The sequence below is a fragment of the Strigops habroptila genome, chromosome 6, assembly GCF_004027225.2.
Source record: "Strigops habroptila isolate Jane chromosome 6, bStrHab1.2.pri, whole genome shotgun sequence".
NCBI lineage: Eukaryota > Metazoa > Chordata > Aves > Psittaciformes > Psittacidae > Strigops > Strigops habroptila.
The window spans coordinates 62,074,103-62,088,207 of record NC_044282.2 but is presented as its reverse complement, the minus strand read 5'-3'; the positions used below and the strand labels follow the sequence as shown (position 1 = coordinate 62,088,207).

Below are 14,105 nucleotides of genomic sequence, written 5' to 3'. Positions count from 1 at the left end.
GTTCCCTGTGAGGGTGGTGAGGCCCTGGCACAGGTTGCCCAGAGAAGCTGTGGCTGCCCCATCCCTGGCAGTGTTCAAGGCCAGGTTGGACACAGGGGCTTGGAGCAACCTGCTCTAGTGGAAGGTGTCCCTGCCCATGGCAGGGGGTTGGAACTGGATGAGCTTTAAGGTCCCTTCCAACCCAAAACATTCTGTGATTCTATGATTTCCCCCATTCCCAGCAGCTGTAGAGCTGAGCTGCACCCATGGGGATTCTGGATGCTAGGGACAGTGCTTTTTGACACCTGTGTCCTTTCTGGATCCAAAGATCCTGATTCTGCTCTAGTCAATAAAGTCATCAATTAAAATTTCCCTACACAGCAGGATTCCCAGGTCTGAAACCAAACCCTCAACACCCACTACTAATGCCCAAGAAACATAGCACGTGCTGATCTGCAGAAATAAACGCATTAAATAACCTTCTCTGAGGTCTCCCTAATGTATTTTTCAGATCTAATCAAGGCAATAATCTGACTGACACACAATTCTCGAGAAAGGAGCTTTGAGCAGGACCAAGAGCCCAGGAAAGCAGCGTGCTCCTTTTTAATTACAGGAGCTGCAGATTTTCTCTCTTCCAGTCTCCAATGCAATCTAGCCAGCGTCACTGGCGCCCTGAAGGTCAAGTGAAAATAATGAGCCTTCTGCATTATTTCCTTATTAAGGGGAAAAAAAAAACCCCAAACTTGTCAGTCTGCAGTGTTAAAAAGAGGCAAGCCTGGTCCTTGGAGACAAGCTGCCATGAGGAGTGGCAAACCTCAAGGGTTCACCCCTCTGCAAAGCAACCAGTCCCTGGTGCAGCAGCCCTGGGAACAGCAGCAACGTGATGTGCTGGGCTCTACTTAAAACCTATCTGTGGCAGCAGTGGCCTCCTGCTGAGGTGGGAGCTGTTTCAAGCCAGAGGTTCTACACCATCAGTGCCTCATGGGGCCATTTCAAGCGCTGGTCTTTTTAAATACACCACCAACAGTCCTGGCCTTGGCAGCAGTAAACAACATTAATCTGTCTGCTTTAGTCATAATTAATCCCTCTGGGGTATGTTTCCCATTACAGCAAAGCAAGTCAGTCCTCAACGCTGTCTAGAGAGATGGAACCACCTTTAAATGTGGAAAATAACAGACCACATGGCTGCAGGAGGCAGTTTTTGAGTAAGCATCCATTTTGCTAAGAGCAGGGAGCCACTTCCCATCATCATCCTCCTCCTCCTTCCTTTTTGGGCTGGGATAACTTCCTTACCTCCTAATCTGAGTTCCCGGGTGTCCACAGGCCATGGGGCCAGAGCAAAGATGATGAATGTTTAAAGATGCACCAAGGCAGCCTTGTAATAGGCAGACTCCAGGGGTTACCTGCTCACATTTTGCCCAAAGAAAAGAAGTTGGAAGCCTGAGGGAATGTTTGTTCCATCACTGGCTGTGGGCAGAGAGAGCACAGCTGCTGTGCTCTCAGGACATTTGCAAATGCAAATGAACTTCTCTCACACCATGTCCTGGGCTGCAGCAGCAGCAGCGTGACCAGCAGGTTGAGGGAAAGGATTCTCTCCTCTACTCCACTCTGGCGAGACCCCCACTGCAGTCCTACATCCAGCTCTGGGGTCCCAACGTAAGAACGACATGAAGCTGTTGGAGTGAGTCCAGAGGGGGCCACAAAGATGCTCCAAGGGCTGGAGCACCTCTGCTATGGAGACAGGCTGAGAGAGCTGGGCTTGTTCAGCCTGGACAAGAGAAGGCTCCAGGGAGACCTTAGAGCAGCTTCCAGTGCCTAAAGGGGCTGACAAGAAATCTGGAGAGGGGCTTTTGACAAGGGCCTGTAGGGACAGGACAAGGGGAACGGCTTTAAATTGACAGGGGAGGTTGAGATGAGATCTTAGGAAGACGTTCTTCCCTGTGATGGTGCTGAGGCCCTGGCACAGGGTGCCCAGAGAATCTGTGGCTGCCCCATCCCTGGCAGTGTTCAAGGCCAGGTTGGACACAGGGGCTTGGAGCAACCTGCTCTAGTGGAAGGTGTCCCTGCCTGTGGCAGGGGGTTGGAACTGGATGAGCTTTAAGGTCCCTTCCAACCCAAACCATTCTAGGACTCTGTATTCCCACACAGCAACAGAGGCTGCATATGTGCTGCACTGTGATTTCTAGGCTCCTGTTTCATCCTCCCATACAGTCAGCAGGGTTTAGTACTTCGTAAATAAGGGAGGATAGAGAACAGCAGCTTGAGTGCACCCATCTCTGGGGAATCACTGTGCATCTCCATGACAGCACAAAGCAGTCAGTCCCTGCAGCCTGCATTAAACCTGTCCTCAAAAGCAGGTGCTTCTCCAGGAAAGGCAGAGGCTGGGGGCACAGGAAACCCTCCAGGATACGCTCACAGAGCCAGCAGGAGCAGGGACACCCTGCTCACAGCACTCACTTTGTTCGGATGTCCAGGTCATCATGGCTGGAGTGGCACATCTCACTGAAGCGGGAGACAAAGAAGTCATAGCTGCGGTGATAAGATGGAGTGTCCTCTTCTATGTTGGCAAACTTCACAAACTGGGCGAGAAGAAAGAGGAGGTCAGTCCTGAGGGCATACCAACAAAAATATATTTCCAGTTCCTCTCCAAACCAGCTTTGTGGGCTTCACTACAGCAGCTCGGTGTCTGTTGATGGATGACAAGTCTGGTTGCCCAGCTGCATCTAGGACACAGGGTCCTCAAGTGGAAACGTGTCACCAGAGAGCCCCACCAACCTCCAGCAATACCCAGGCCCAAACAAACATCACTGCAAGCCACAGCTATCCCTGTAAAGGGCATTTAGAGGTGCAACAAGGCTCTGAGTTAGGGATCCTTAATATGCAATGCACACTAGTAACAGGAGATAAATTTGCCCCCAGCTTCTTTCCATCCTTCCAGATGGCAAAAAAACCCAGCCAACATTTCCCAAACACTGCTGCAGGGGTGAAAACAGCCTTGAAAGTGCCAGTGGAGAAACCAACTGTGAGCAGGTCCTTAACCACATCCCAGATCTTGCCCGCAGCACGAAACAGCACAAGGTCCCATTGCTCCCTTCCAGTATAGCAGTGCCAAGAGATGCAGAGCTTGCCAGAAATGCCAGCTGACCAACAGATCTGGCTGTTAAGCTTTCAGGGAAAGAATTAAAGAGGAAGAAAGGATAAACATGTTTGCAAGCTTTCCTCTTAATTCCCTAACTTATTCATAGCTGGGAAAGCCCTTTGCAATGGGAGCAGGGTCTCCAGGCAGCACCCACCTCCTTCTACCCAAGGGTGGCCCAAGCTCCATGGGAGACCAGAGAAGTGCCACTTGTTGTGGCATACAGCCACAGAAGAAAGGAGGGTTGAAAAGTAACTTCATGTGGGTCCTGATGGTAGAGCTTGCAAGATGGATATCATATCATATGCAAAGAATTAGGTCTCTAAAGTCTAGTAGCCTAACATAGCTCTCAGGAATATTATTATCCTAATAAAAGCAGCGTATGCCCCATGTCAGTGGGGTTGGAACTAGATGAGCTTTAAGGTCCCTTCCAACCCAAACCATTCCGTGATTCTATGATTCTACAACTGCTGGGCTCCTCTTCCAGTTGGGAGACCTAGCCTACTTCCAAGAGGTTACCTGTCCACCTGGCATTTCTTAGAGTGCTCAGCACCCTCTGGACATGCCATGCTGCACAGGAGCTCCTTCTTTACACCAACCCTATCCGCAGGCTTTTCTCACTTCTTGCTCTCTGCATTTGCTGGCATCCAGCCCCACCAGGAGAGCAGCAGGCAAACAGCCCACCAGTACCCCTCCACAGCTGGCAAAGCCAGCCCAGCATCCCAGTGCATCACACAGACACTGATTACCATGCACCCGCTGTGCTGGGCTATTAATAATGTCAGCTGCAAGGGCTGGCTCTGCGCAAGCAAAGGAGCTGCTGAGCCCCGCCAGGAACAGTTCCCAGAGCACAGGGACTGGCTCCAACTGATAAACTCCTCTTATTCACCAGAAAAATGCAGGGCTGTTATATAAGAAACCTCTGTACCAGGCAGCGCACAAAGTGGCTATTTTAAGCTCAGAGCAACTCCACGTGCAACCGGAGGCGAGGGCAGGGTGCAGAGTGAGGAGCAGTAATGGGGCTCCCCACGGCAGCTCCGGGAAAGCTGTTTCAAGTGTTCCTGGAGAGCTGTTCCAAGTGTCCCGTGGCTATGAAGCATCATGAAATCAAGCAAGGGAAAGCTTCTCTGCAGCCAATATCTGCAGGTATCAATCACACAGCCATGCAGAGGACAGCAGCTCATTTTGTACCATCAGGACACCAAACTGGGCCACCTCATCAGTGCTCCTGTGAATCTGCTGAGGCCCTGGGGATTGCCAGCTCACACATCCATGCCAGCAGCACCCTTGGTTCAGCTACCTGCCCCAAGGGCAGCTTCCCCAGCTGGCTGCCAGGCACAGTGAGCCCTGCCCTCCTCTGTCCTGGGGGAAGAGACATCCCGCAGCTATGCTCAGTGACACTGGATGTGGCACATTGTTCACATCTGCCAACAGCTGGAGGCTGCTGCCTTCTCTGCATCCATTTTCACAGCCTCTGGCAGGGCCAGAACTTGTAAAAAGCAGCCAAGAACAGAGAAAAAATCAGCCCCAAAGCCTCTTCTTCCTCCGTCTATAGGACATTTTTAGGAGTCTCCCACTTGCTCAGACTATTGCACTTTTCCAAGACTTGGCTGCCCCTACAGGGGTGCTGTACCAAGCAGTAATTACAGGAGATGCCCACCCTGGTCCCACTGCCAACCCATGCCCAGTGGCAAAAAGCAGCACCGGGACACACAGAAACGCCCCAGGGAGAGCTGGGCCAGCAGGAAAGGAGGCATTGAACCTTCAGAGAAACCTTCACTAATGGGCACCACATCCCTGCTGAAAAGCTGCTCTACAGCTTCATGTGGGATTTCCACAGGGAAAACAGTTTAAAACATAGAAATGCAACATGATTTCTGCTGTGGTTTGAAGGGGTGCAGGGCTGGGCAGTTTGGGGGTCTCCTTCTTGAAGCCAACAAGCTCCAACTGAAATGCAGCTGGGAGCAGGGAGCAAGCGCAGGGGCGGTGCGAGGAGTGCGGCTGCCTTGGAGAAGCAAAACAACGGCTGGGAAGGGATAACGCTGCCACCTATAAATACGTCAGACATAAATACATCAGAAGAGGAACATCAAGGCGGGGGAAGAGCTGTTTAAATGAAAGATCAATGGTGGTTTGAGGAAAAATAAAATGGGAATGACATCGAGCTGGAAATTAGATGGTTCCTCCCCAAAGATGGGAGCTTGCCCAGCATACTCCTAACGAGGATGAGAAAGCAAAGTGGATTTAATCTCCAGCTCCATATGTTCACCCTGGGGATTATAGGATGGGGTTATAGTGATCATGGGACGCTGGATTTTCGCTGCCACTTCCAGCACTGCAGCCATGGAGCCTGGCGGGCTGGTCCTTGGGATCAGCCCCACCACAGCCGCTTGGGATCAGCCTTGGCTCTGCACGAGGAGGGAGATGTGTCTCAAGCGAGATTTCACGCCACGGAGAATGACTCACTTGGAGCAGGTTTCTATAAACAACCTCCTCCCGCCTTTGCCATCAGCTCCGTTATTGTGAAGACTGCTTGAGACAGCACCCTCTAATTAAGCACGAGCCTGAGGCACATTCCTCATTAGCAGATATAGGAAGAAGTGTCTCATTATCATTAGTCACTTTTCTATAAAAGCCCTCAAGTTTTCTGTGCTATTTGCCCTGTGAATGCCGCCACACTTGAGAAGGGAAAAAAAAACAACAGCACTAAATTGTCATTCCTGATCTGGATTCCTCATTAAAACACTCACTCCCAATTCCTGAGTGCAGTGACAGCAGTGCTAAGGGAACACCTATCTGTGGTCCAGGACAGGCTGAGAGAGCTGGGCCTGTTCAGCCTGGAGAAGAGAAGGCTCCTTAAGGGGAGACCTTAGAGCAGCTTCCAGTGCCTAAAGGGGCTGACAAGAAAGCTGGAGAGGGGCTTCTGACAAGGGCCTGTAGGGACAGGACAAGGGGGAATGGCTTTAACCTGACAGAGGGGAGACTGAGATGAGATCTTAGGAAGAAGTTCTTCCCTGTGAGGGTGCTGAGGCGCTGGCACAGGGTGCCCAGAGAATCTGTGGCTGCCCCATCCCTGGCAGTGTTCAAGGCCAGGTTGGACGGGGCTTGGAGCAACCTGCTCTAGTGGAAGGTGTCCCTGGGGGTGGGGACAGGGGGTTGGAACTGGATGAGCTTTAAGGTCCCTTCCAACCCAAACCATTCTATGATGATTCTATGACTACCTCTCCTCTCCATGGGTGCCTGTACATAGAATCATAGAATCATAGAATCGTAAGGGTTGGAAAGGACCTTAAGATCACCTAGTTCCAACCCCCCTGCCATGGGCAGGGACACCTTGCCCTAAACCACGTGGCTCAAGGCTCTGTCCAACCTGGCCTTGAACACCGCCAGGGATGGAGCATCCACAACCTCCCTGGGCAACCCATTCCAGTGCTTCACCACCCTCACTGTAAAGAACTTCTTCCTTATATCTAGTCTAAACTTCCCCTGTTTAAGTTTGAACCCATTACCCCTTGTCCTACCACTACAGTCCCTAAGGAAGAGTCCCTCCCCAGCACCCTTGTAGACCCCCTTCAGATACTGGAAGGCTGCTATGAGGTCACCACGCAGCCTTCTCTTCTCCAGGCTCCATGCCAGCAGCTCCCATTGAGGTGCAGATCCATTGAGCTTGTTTTCCCCAGGACCCCCAGGTCCCTTTCCACAGAGCTGCTCACCAGCCAGGCAGATCCCAGCCTGTGCTGCACTCCTGGATTGTGCTTACCCAGGTGCAAGACCTTACACTTGTCTCTGTTGAACTTCATAAGGTTCTTGTTAGCCCACTTTTCCAGCCTGTCCAACCTACCCTGCAGGGTGGCTCTTCCCCTCTCAGTTTGGTGTCATCAGCAACTTGAAAAAGCTTACGGCTGAGCTGTCTATGTGTTTCCAAGGCACAAGAGAGAGCACCAACCCAGTCCACTCTCCTGCCCACAAGATGATCAGCTCCATCTAAACCCCACCTCTTATAAAGCAGCAAGGACAGACGCTGCTTGTCCAAGCCAAGCTACCAGGCACTGGCAGAGCCCTCACAAGCCAGGCTGTTAGGTACACCCAGTATTCCCAATAAAAAACAACAGAAAGACCAAGCACAAGTGGCAGCTAGCTGTCAGCCATGATCAGCAGTTTGGATGCTGGAGGACATCAACTTTGTTCATCTGTGCTTCTCCTTTCCCCTCATTTTATGTCTGTCACCGACACATCCCCAGTCCAGCTAAGCCATTTATTGCAAGCAGCAGCTGTTTAAGCTAGCCCTTTTCTGAGTACAAATACCTCCTAAAATCCATAGGGATCATCTCCTAAATTGCCTATTGTCCAAAACCGCTGACAGCCCCTGAGTCCTCAGGCTCATTTAGGAAAAGCTGAATTCAAGAGGAGGAAGGCATGGCAGCAGAGATCAAGAGATCAGTGACTGGTCACAGACAATAAAAAGCAGGGATAGCACACACGCAGCACAGCCAGGGTCTTGGAAACCTCATGTGTGGCAGAACACACGAGGGGACTCCATGAATCCTCCCCTGCTACCTCTCCCCGTCCCTTCTCAACAAGGTTTCCTGCCCTGGCACTGTGCAGAGACATGGGGGTGACAAGCAGCGTTGAAAGCAGAGGACAGGGTGCTGCCACCTCCTGCTGCACTGCTACTCACCGAGTTGGTCCCCAAGATCTGCAAGTTGGGCTTCTCTGACTCCAGCAGCTTTGCCACCATCTTCAGGAAGCTCTCCACGAAGAGGTTGATGCTCTGGCAGTGGCAGGCCATGAGGAGCTGGTCCAGGGCCTCCATGGCAATACACACATACCTGGAGTGGGCAGAAGCCAGGGTCACTTCCCAACAGCAGCCTAGGCCTGCAGCCATCCCTCCTCCTCCCCTCTTCCAAACCACCTCGGGTGCTCACCAGCAAAACACCAACCTCTTTTACACCCAAAACACTCTCAGGATATTTTTAGATGGTGTCTGCTGCACTCATCACCCACCTAGTGAAGACCCAACGGCCTTGGGACCAAGGCTAACAGCAACACCTTGCATCTACCCTCACACTGCCTGTGGGCTTCCCTTGCCTGAACTGGTCTTTACATCCTGTGAGGGAACACTGGACTTTGTACAGGGTGGGCTCAGCACCCCAGGCAACTGTTCTTGCAGACCCAGATGGTCCTGGCCAGGGAGAACCCAGAATTAGACTGATGTGCTCCAGAAAAGCTCTGCTTAAAGAAAGCAATCCTGTAAAGCATATTCATATCACCCCAATTCATACTCGTATCTGCAGAAGGTCCTGCAGAACCACCCTCTGGCAACTGGCTTTGCTGCAAGCTGCCACAGTGCATCTTCCAGGCTATTTATTAAACCAGCCCTGCAACACTCCTGCCTCTGAGAGTAAGCTGGAAAACCTTGTGCCCAATGATGAATCTCAATTGGGTCCCCGATACAGAGGTGACAAGCTTCCATGGGCAGGGACAGCTTCCACTAGACCAGATTGCTAAAAGTCCCATCTAACCTGGCCTTGAACACTGCCAGGGTCATGTTGAGCTTCTCATCAATTGTCAGGTCATGTTGAGCTTCTCATCAACCAACACCCCCAAGTCCTTCTCCTCAGGGCTGCTCTCAATCCAGCCTGTATTTGTGGTTAGGATTGCCCCAACCCAGGTCCAGGACCTTGTACTTGGCCTTGTTGAATTTCATGTTGAATTGCATGGGCTGACTGAAGAATTCTTCAGGTGTTGCTTTACATTTTCAAGACAAATTGGTCCAGTTGCTCTGGCAAAGTCTGTTTGCATGCTGGTCCCGTGGCTCTTCCTACATCAACAGCATTTGGTCTGTTGCCAACAAAGCGGCATGAGCCCCTGTACTGATAAATTCTGCAGTGATCACACTGACCTCCAGCTGCTGGTCGCCCACTGCACAAAGCCCAGTGGAGAAGCAAATCCTGGCCTCTGAGCGCTTTGAGCAGACATTTATTCCAGCTGGAAAAGCCCACAATATAGAAAAATAACAAACAGTGATTGCACCGAGTCTCACAGTTCCCGTTCTTCCTGCAGGACCTCCAAGGTACCCAAACACGTGACAGGTACCAGGACACTGGGAATAAAACAAGCTTTACAGCTCCTTACCACCTCCCTTTGGCTTCTGCTCTCCATACAGCTGTGAATCTTTGTGCCAGGGCAGCTCACACCAAGACCCAGTCTCCTGCCATGGCCGAAAGCAGGAGGCAGAAATCCCAGATGTCTTGATATCGAGCATGATTCCTCCTTTAAGCTCCATTTTTTGTGCCAGCTCATTGCACATCTGGATTTGCAGCCTGGGCAGCATGAAGCAGCCGCCAGCTTATGCTGCAAGAAGGAAACCTGAAAGCACCGAGATCACCAACAGCAACACAAGCAGGAGCTGCCCATCTACTTGCACCAGCTCTATTTGCACACTAAAGAGGAGCTGGGGGGGCAAATGCCCTCTCAGGGTAAAAGGAGGTGTCTGATAAACCCTGGACTTCCAAGTTCCAGCTGGTAAAAACACAGAAAGATTGACCCCTTCTCTTGAGCCCCCAGAACTGTTGAAATCTGGCTGCAGTATTAAGTAGATTCTCTGGTGTCTTGTGGCAAGGTTGAGTTCACACTGCAGCCTGTCCTTCAGGCACCACTACAGCTCTTCAAGACACTGCAAAAATAGGAAGTTAACTATTCCTGGACCCATGAGCTCCTACCCATCTGTAAAACTGGGTTAAAACTGGCCCAGAGGGGAAAAAAGGTATGAAGCTTCATGCTGACTGACGACCAGCATGAAGCGTCAAGCTCCTTTCTTGTAGAAAACAAGGCTGAAAACAACATTTTGTGCCCAATATTATTGCAACAGCATGGCTTCCTTTTTGGGGTCAACTGGACAGAGGCCACCAAGAGGTAAAACAGACACTTGTGGAGTTGTCACCTCCAAGCTACCTCAACCATCCTCTTAGAGATGGTGGGTTGCACTGCTGCAAACTCAAACAGGAACATTTCCTCCTTTTAGCAATAAAGGTAACAAAAAGATGACACCAAACAGGCCTGAAATCAAGGCTACCTTCATCTTGCACACAGCAGAGGAACCCACGTGCTCTGCTGCTCTCCTGAAGCCCAGGTTTGGTGTCTGCAGCAGGGTAACCTCTGCTGCTCCAGTCAACACCAACCTACAAACAAAAGGTTGATCCAAACCCATTTCAGGCATTTCAAAGTTAGACTTTGAAAGTTAGCTGGTGCTCCAATCCAATTACGTGCCTATATGCGCAGGCATACAGGAACATAGTCCCCCCTTCACCCACCGAGGCTTGTCATTAGATGTCAAAAATCTTTGAAAGCCTTTCTTTTCCCAACACAGCAAGCAGAGCCTGTTAACATCCACTTAACCGCAGAACATCAGGCAGAGCTTTGAATGTCCTGTCACTCCCAATGATGGGTGATGCGGATGAGGCTTTGAAGGTTTTCCAACTTTAACACTTCTTAGGCAGGCTGCTGGCTCCTCTTCCCCCAGGATAAAAGGCAGGCTGAAGATCATGTCACGAAGCTGAGCTGTGTTTGTCTACCATGGCTTTGTTCAGGAGACAAGAAGAATCAATCCAGGAGCTATTTCAAAGGGAAGGAGCCCTCCCATGCTCCCCCAGAGTTTCCAATGAGGGCAGTCAGCTATTTCCAGATGGGTGCTGCTCTCATTGCAGTAAACACGGCAAAGCCTTGCTGGAAGTGATGTGGGAAGGAAGATGAAGGGAACAGGGCAGCCAGGACCACACAGCCAGACAGCGGAAACATAGCAATCCCCATCCAGCCCAGTGCATCCTGCCATGTGTTTACTGGAAAAGTGTTGACCCGCTGCCCCTCGTCCTTGTTCCCACTTATGCCACATCACCATAGCTCAGTAGAGATGTGCCTGGGGTGCAACACACCCAAGCTTGTCCTAAATAACTCCCAGCAAGCTGCCGACAGTTTAGCTGCTTGCCCACACCTAGCCAGACTTCCATCTGGCTCTGGAAGAGCGTGGGCTTTTAAAGGCCGGCAGGGTGCCAACAGGCTCCTGATGATGGCCTGGAGGGATGATGGCAGTGCTGCTGCTGGGGACAAACACCATACACACACAGACTCCTCAAGTACAGACAGTGCAATGCCAGGGAAATAACACGTGGCTCCCAGGTTGCCTGGTCTCTTGCAGCTTTGCAAGGAGTTTGCATATCCCTGCATGCTCCCATGTCTCACTTTTGGAGGCAGGACATGGTTGAGTCTCTCACAGAGTGCTCACAGCTTCAGAACAGCCTGGAGCATACAGAAGCTGCATATCCCACATGTCCCATGCCTCACCTGGGCCCCCTCTACTATCTAGTGTCCCATCATTACGCCAATCACTGGGGTGACTGACACAGCCTCCCAGGCCTTACCCATATCGGTGCCGGCTCACATCTCGGATGAGCCGCTCGGAGAGGTAGGCACCAATGCGATCCAGTTTCTCTGGAGCAGATAGGGCATAAAATGTCAGCTTCTCCATGTTGGTCTTCACCAGCCCATCCTGAAAGAGAACCACACAGGGCGTCATGGCCTCATACCCAGACCCAGTAATCATCAGGACCATCCCTGCAGCAAATCTTGGCAGCAATGCCAGACATTTGGAGCACGCCAGCCCCGTCCCATCACTTCCCCACACCTTGTACGCTAGGGAAGGCAAATGAGGATTGCATTTAGCCTCAGCTGAAGGCTCTCTGATGCTCCACATCCAGGGGTGACCCCAGTGCAAGCCTCCATTTAGTACCCCAAGAATCATTTGCCGTTGTCTAGCAATGCCCCGGCACAGAGGCAGGTAGGGACATCAACACTTCCAGGCTGCTGAGGCCAAACACCACAAGCATGCCAAGGTGCCAGCCCAAATCCCCTGCACATGGAAAACTGCAGTGCTTCCTCCTCTCCACATGGCTCAGCAGCAGCTTTTTCTCTTGTTCAGCTCTGCTGCCAGTGCTGTCACAAAACAGGCACTCTCTGCCTCCCTGGGTGACCCCAGCAGAGGGGCTCCTGTCTTGCTACCCTCAGACAGGAGCCCCTCTGCCACTGCCTTCACATTATGGCTGTGAAAAGGAGACAAAGAGGTCAGATTTGGGGTGCTCCAGGCACAGCTGGCAGGGCATTCCCCACCACCAGTTGAGTGAGGCAGCAAACAGGGCACCAGCTTCCCCGCATCTTGGAAGCATAAGCAGCTTTTGAGCTCAAAAGACTGGCTGAGGCCCCAGGAGACCCCCTACTCTTAGAAGCTGCTTTCCTCATCCTGCAAAGAGAAGGACGTATGCCTTCTGGTCCAGTCCCTCATCCTCCCATCCATCCTCAGCATCTGCCCAGCACCTTTGGGAAAGGAAGTCTGTCCCTCCAGGCCGATGTGGCTGGAGGAGCTGCTTCTGTATTCACACTCACAAACAGGCTTTAAAGGAAAATCCAACCCTCCAGGCATGGTCTTATGGTGTCAAAGCATCACCTGCCTCCCAGGAGCTGTTTCTGGGCAGGTCACACCGTGTCCCTGCACGCTGAGCATTGGAGCTTTGGTGTGTGAAGCACCAGAGCTGCAGCACATGAAGCAGTGCCTCATTTACCTCTGGGTCCTCAGGGAAGATGTTGTCAACAAGTCTTTTGTAGCGAGGACGCAGGGCGCCGCAGCAGCCACACACGCCTGGAAGAGAAGAGACAGAGCCAATGAGCAGGGACAAAATCCTCACAAAGGTGCCTTTGGTGGAGAACATATCCTTGGATTCAACAGGGAAGCCTGGGAAGGGGACAGGGCACCAAGCTGGTGACATCCCAGAGTTTTGGAGCCAAAAAAAAAACCAAGGAAGAAAGTTGCAGCTGAGAGGCAGGGAACTGGCTGGTGACCAGCATCAGCTGACATAGGACTGCAGGGTTATCTGCTTTTCTCACCCAAGAAAACAGCCCCCAGAGACCAAGCTGTCCAAAGTTCCCCTAAATCTGTGCCTCTCTACCTCACAAGGTCCTCTTTTGCAGGTCCTCAGACCAAAAGTTCTTTCCTCCAACCACTCACCCGAAGACACACTCCTCACACCCTGCCCCATGCTCCCCATTGAGCCAGCAGCTATAAAGAGAGCACAGGCTGCTGGATATAGCAGGACAGAAAAAGACAAGAGAGCATCTTATGAAGGCTATGAAAGGAAAATGCATTCTCCTGTTTGCAGCTTCAAAGCTGAGCTGTTGAGAAACACCAAACACCTTTGACTGCCACCCTACCTTTGGGCGGGCTGCTGGATCACCATCCCTGACCCCCGTGGGGACCATCAAATGACCTGTGTTTCACAGGACACCAACACAAGCATACCCAGACCCTCTTTTTGAGGGTCCCCAGACATGAGAGTGGCTCGTCCCTGATGCACAAGCCATGCCCTGCACAGCCCCTCCAACAGCCAAAACCCCTCACAGCAGCAACCCCACAGTCCATCAAACAGCAGGCATCAGCCTTATCCCAACCCCGAGCAAAGCAATCAGCCCTGGCCACCAAATACCCCATCTGTGGCTGTGACCCCCTGCTCTGCTTTCAGGGAGCTGCCAAGGGAAGAGATCATTTGCAACCTGGGTATTTCTCCCTGTGCCATCTCCTGTTTCTCAGGGCCGCAGCACACCCTCTGCAGCAGCTGGGGATCCCCCCATTTTCAGGTCGGGGACAGCCAGTGGTCCAGGAAGGCTCTTGAGCATCCATGGTGCTCCCACATGCACCAAGCATGGGAACACCAGAGAGTTCAGCATCCGTGGGCACCTCCACCTTGAATAAAACTGTACCAGCGCTGCCCTGTCTCCCGGCTGATGCTGAATATCTGCAGAGTTTGTTGATTTAAAAAAGGGGGGGGGGGGAAAGGAAGGGATTGCTCGATGCTCTCCCCTTCCCAGCACTGCTCCGAGGGCTTTGCACGCCAGGACCCCCTGCTCCAACACAATGCATTTTTCCCCAGGGTCTGGCGTTACTCGG

At 51.9% G+C, this 14,105-nt stretch overlaps 1 protein-coding gene across 5 annotated transcripts in view; it reads right to left on the bottom strand.

Moving 5' to 3' along the window:
• Nucleotides 1-14,105, bottom strand: part of EFR3B (EFR3 homolog B) — a 49,384-nt gene that overhangs the window by 15,791 nt on the left and 19,488 nt on the right. For 4 of the 5 annotated variants that reach the window (XM_030491043.1, XM_030491044.1, XM_030491040.1 and 1 more), the window contains 4 exons: nt 12,727-12,803; nt 11,533-11,660; nt 7,794-7,944; nt 2,437-2,558 (listed from right to left, as the gene is read on the bottom strand). In XM_030491043.1, the coding sequence (XP_030346903.1) occupies nt 2,437-2,558; nt 7,794-7,944; nt 11,533-11,660; nt 12,727-12,803 (478 nt within the window). Of the gene's footprint in view, nt 1-2,436; nt 2,559-7,793; nt 7,945-11,532; nt 11,661-12,726; nt 12,804-13,711; nt 13,731-14,105 lie in introns of those variants that run through there. The other variant, XM_030491045.1, reaches the window with a different exon arrangement.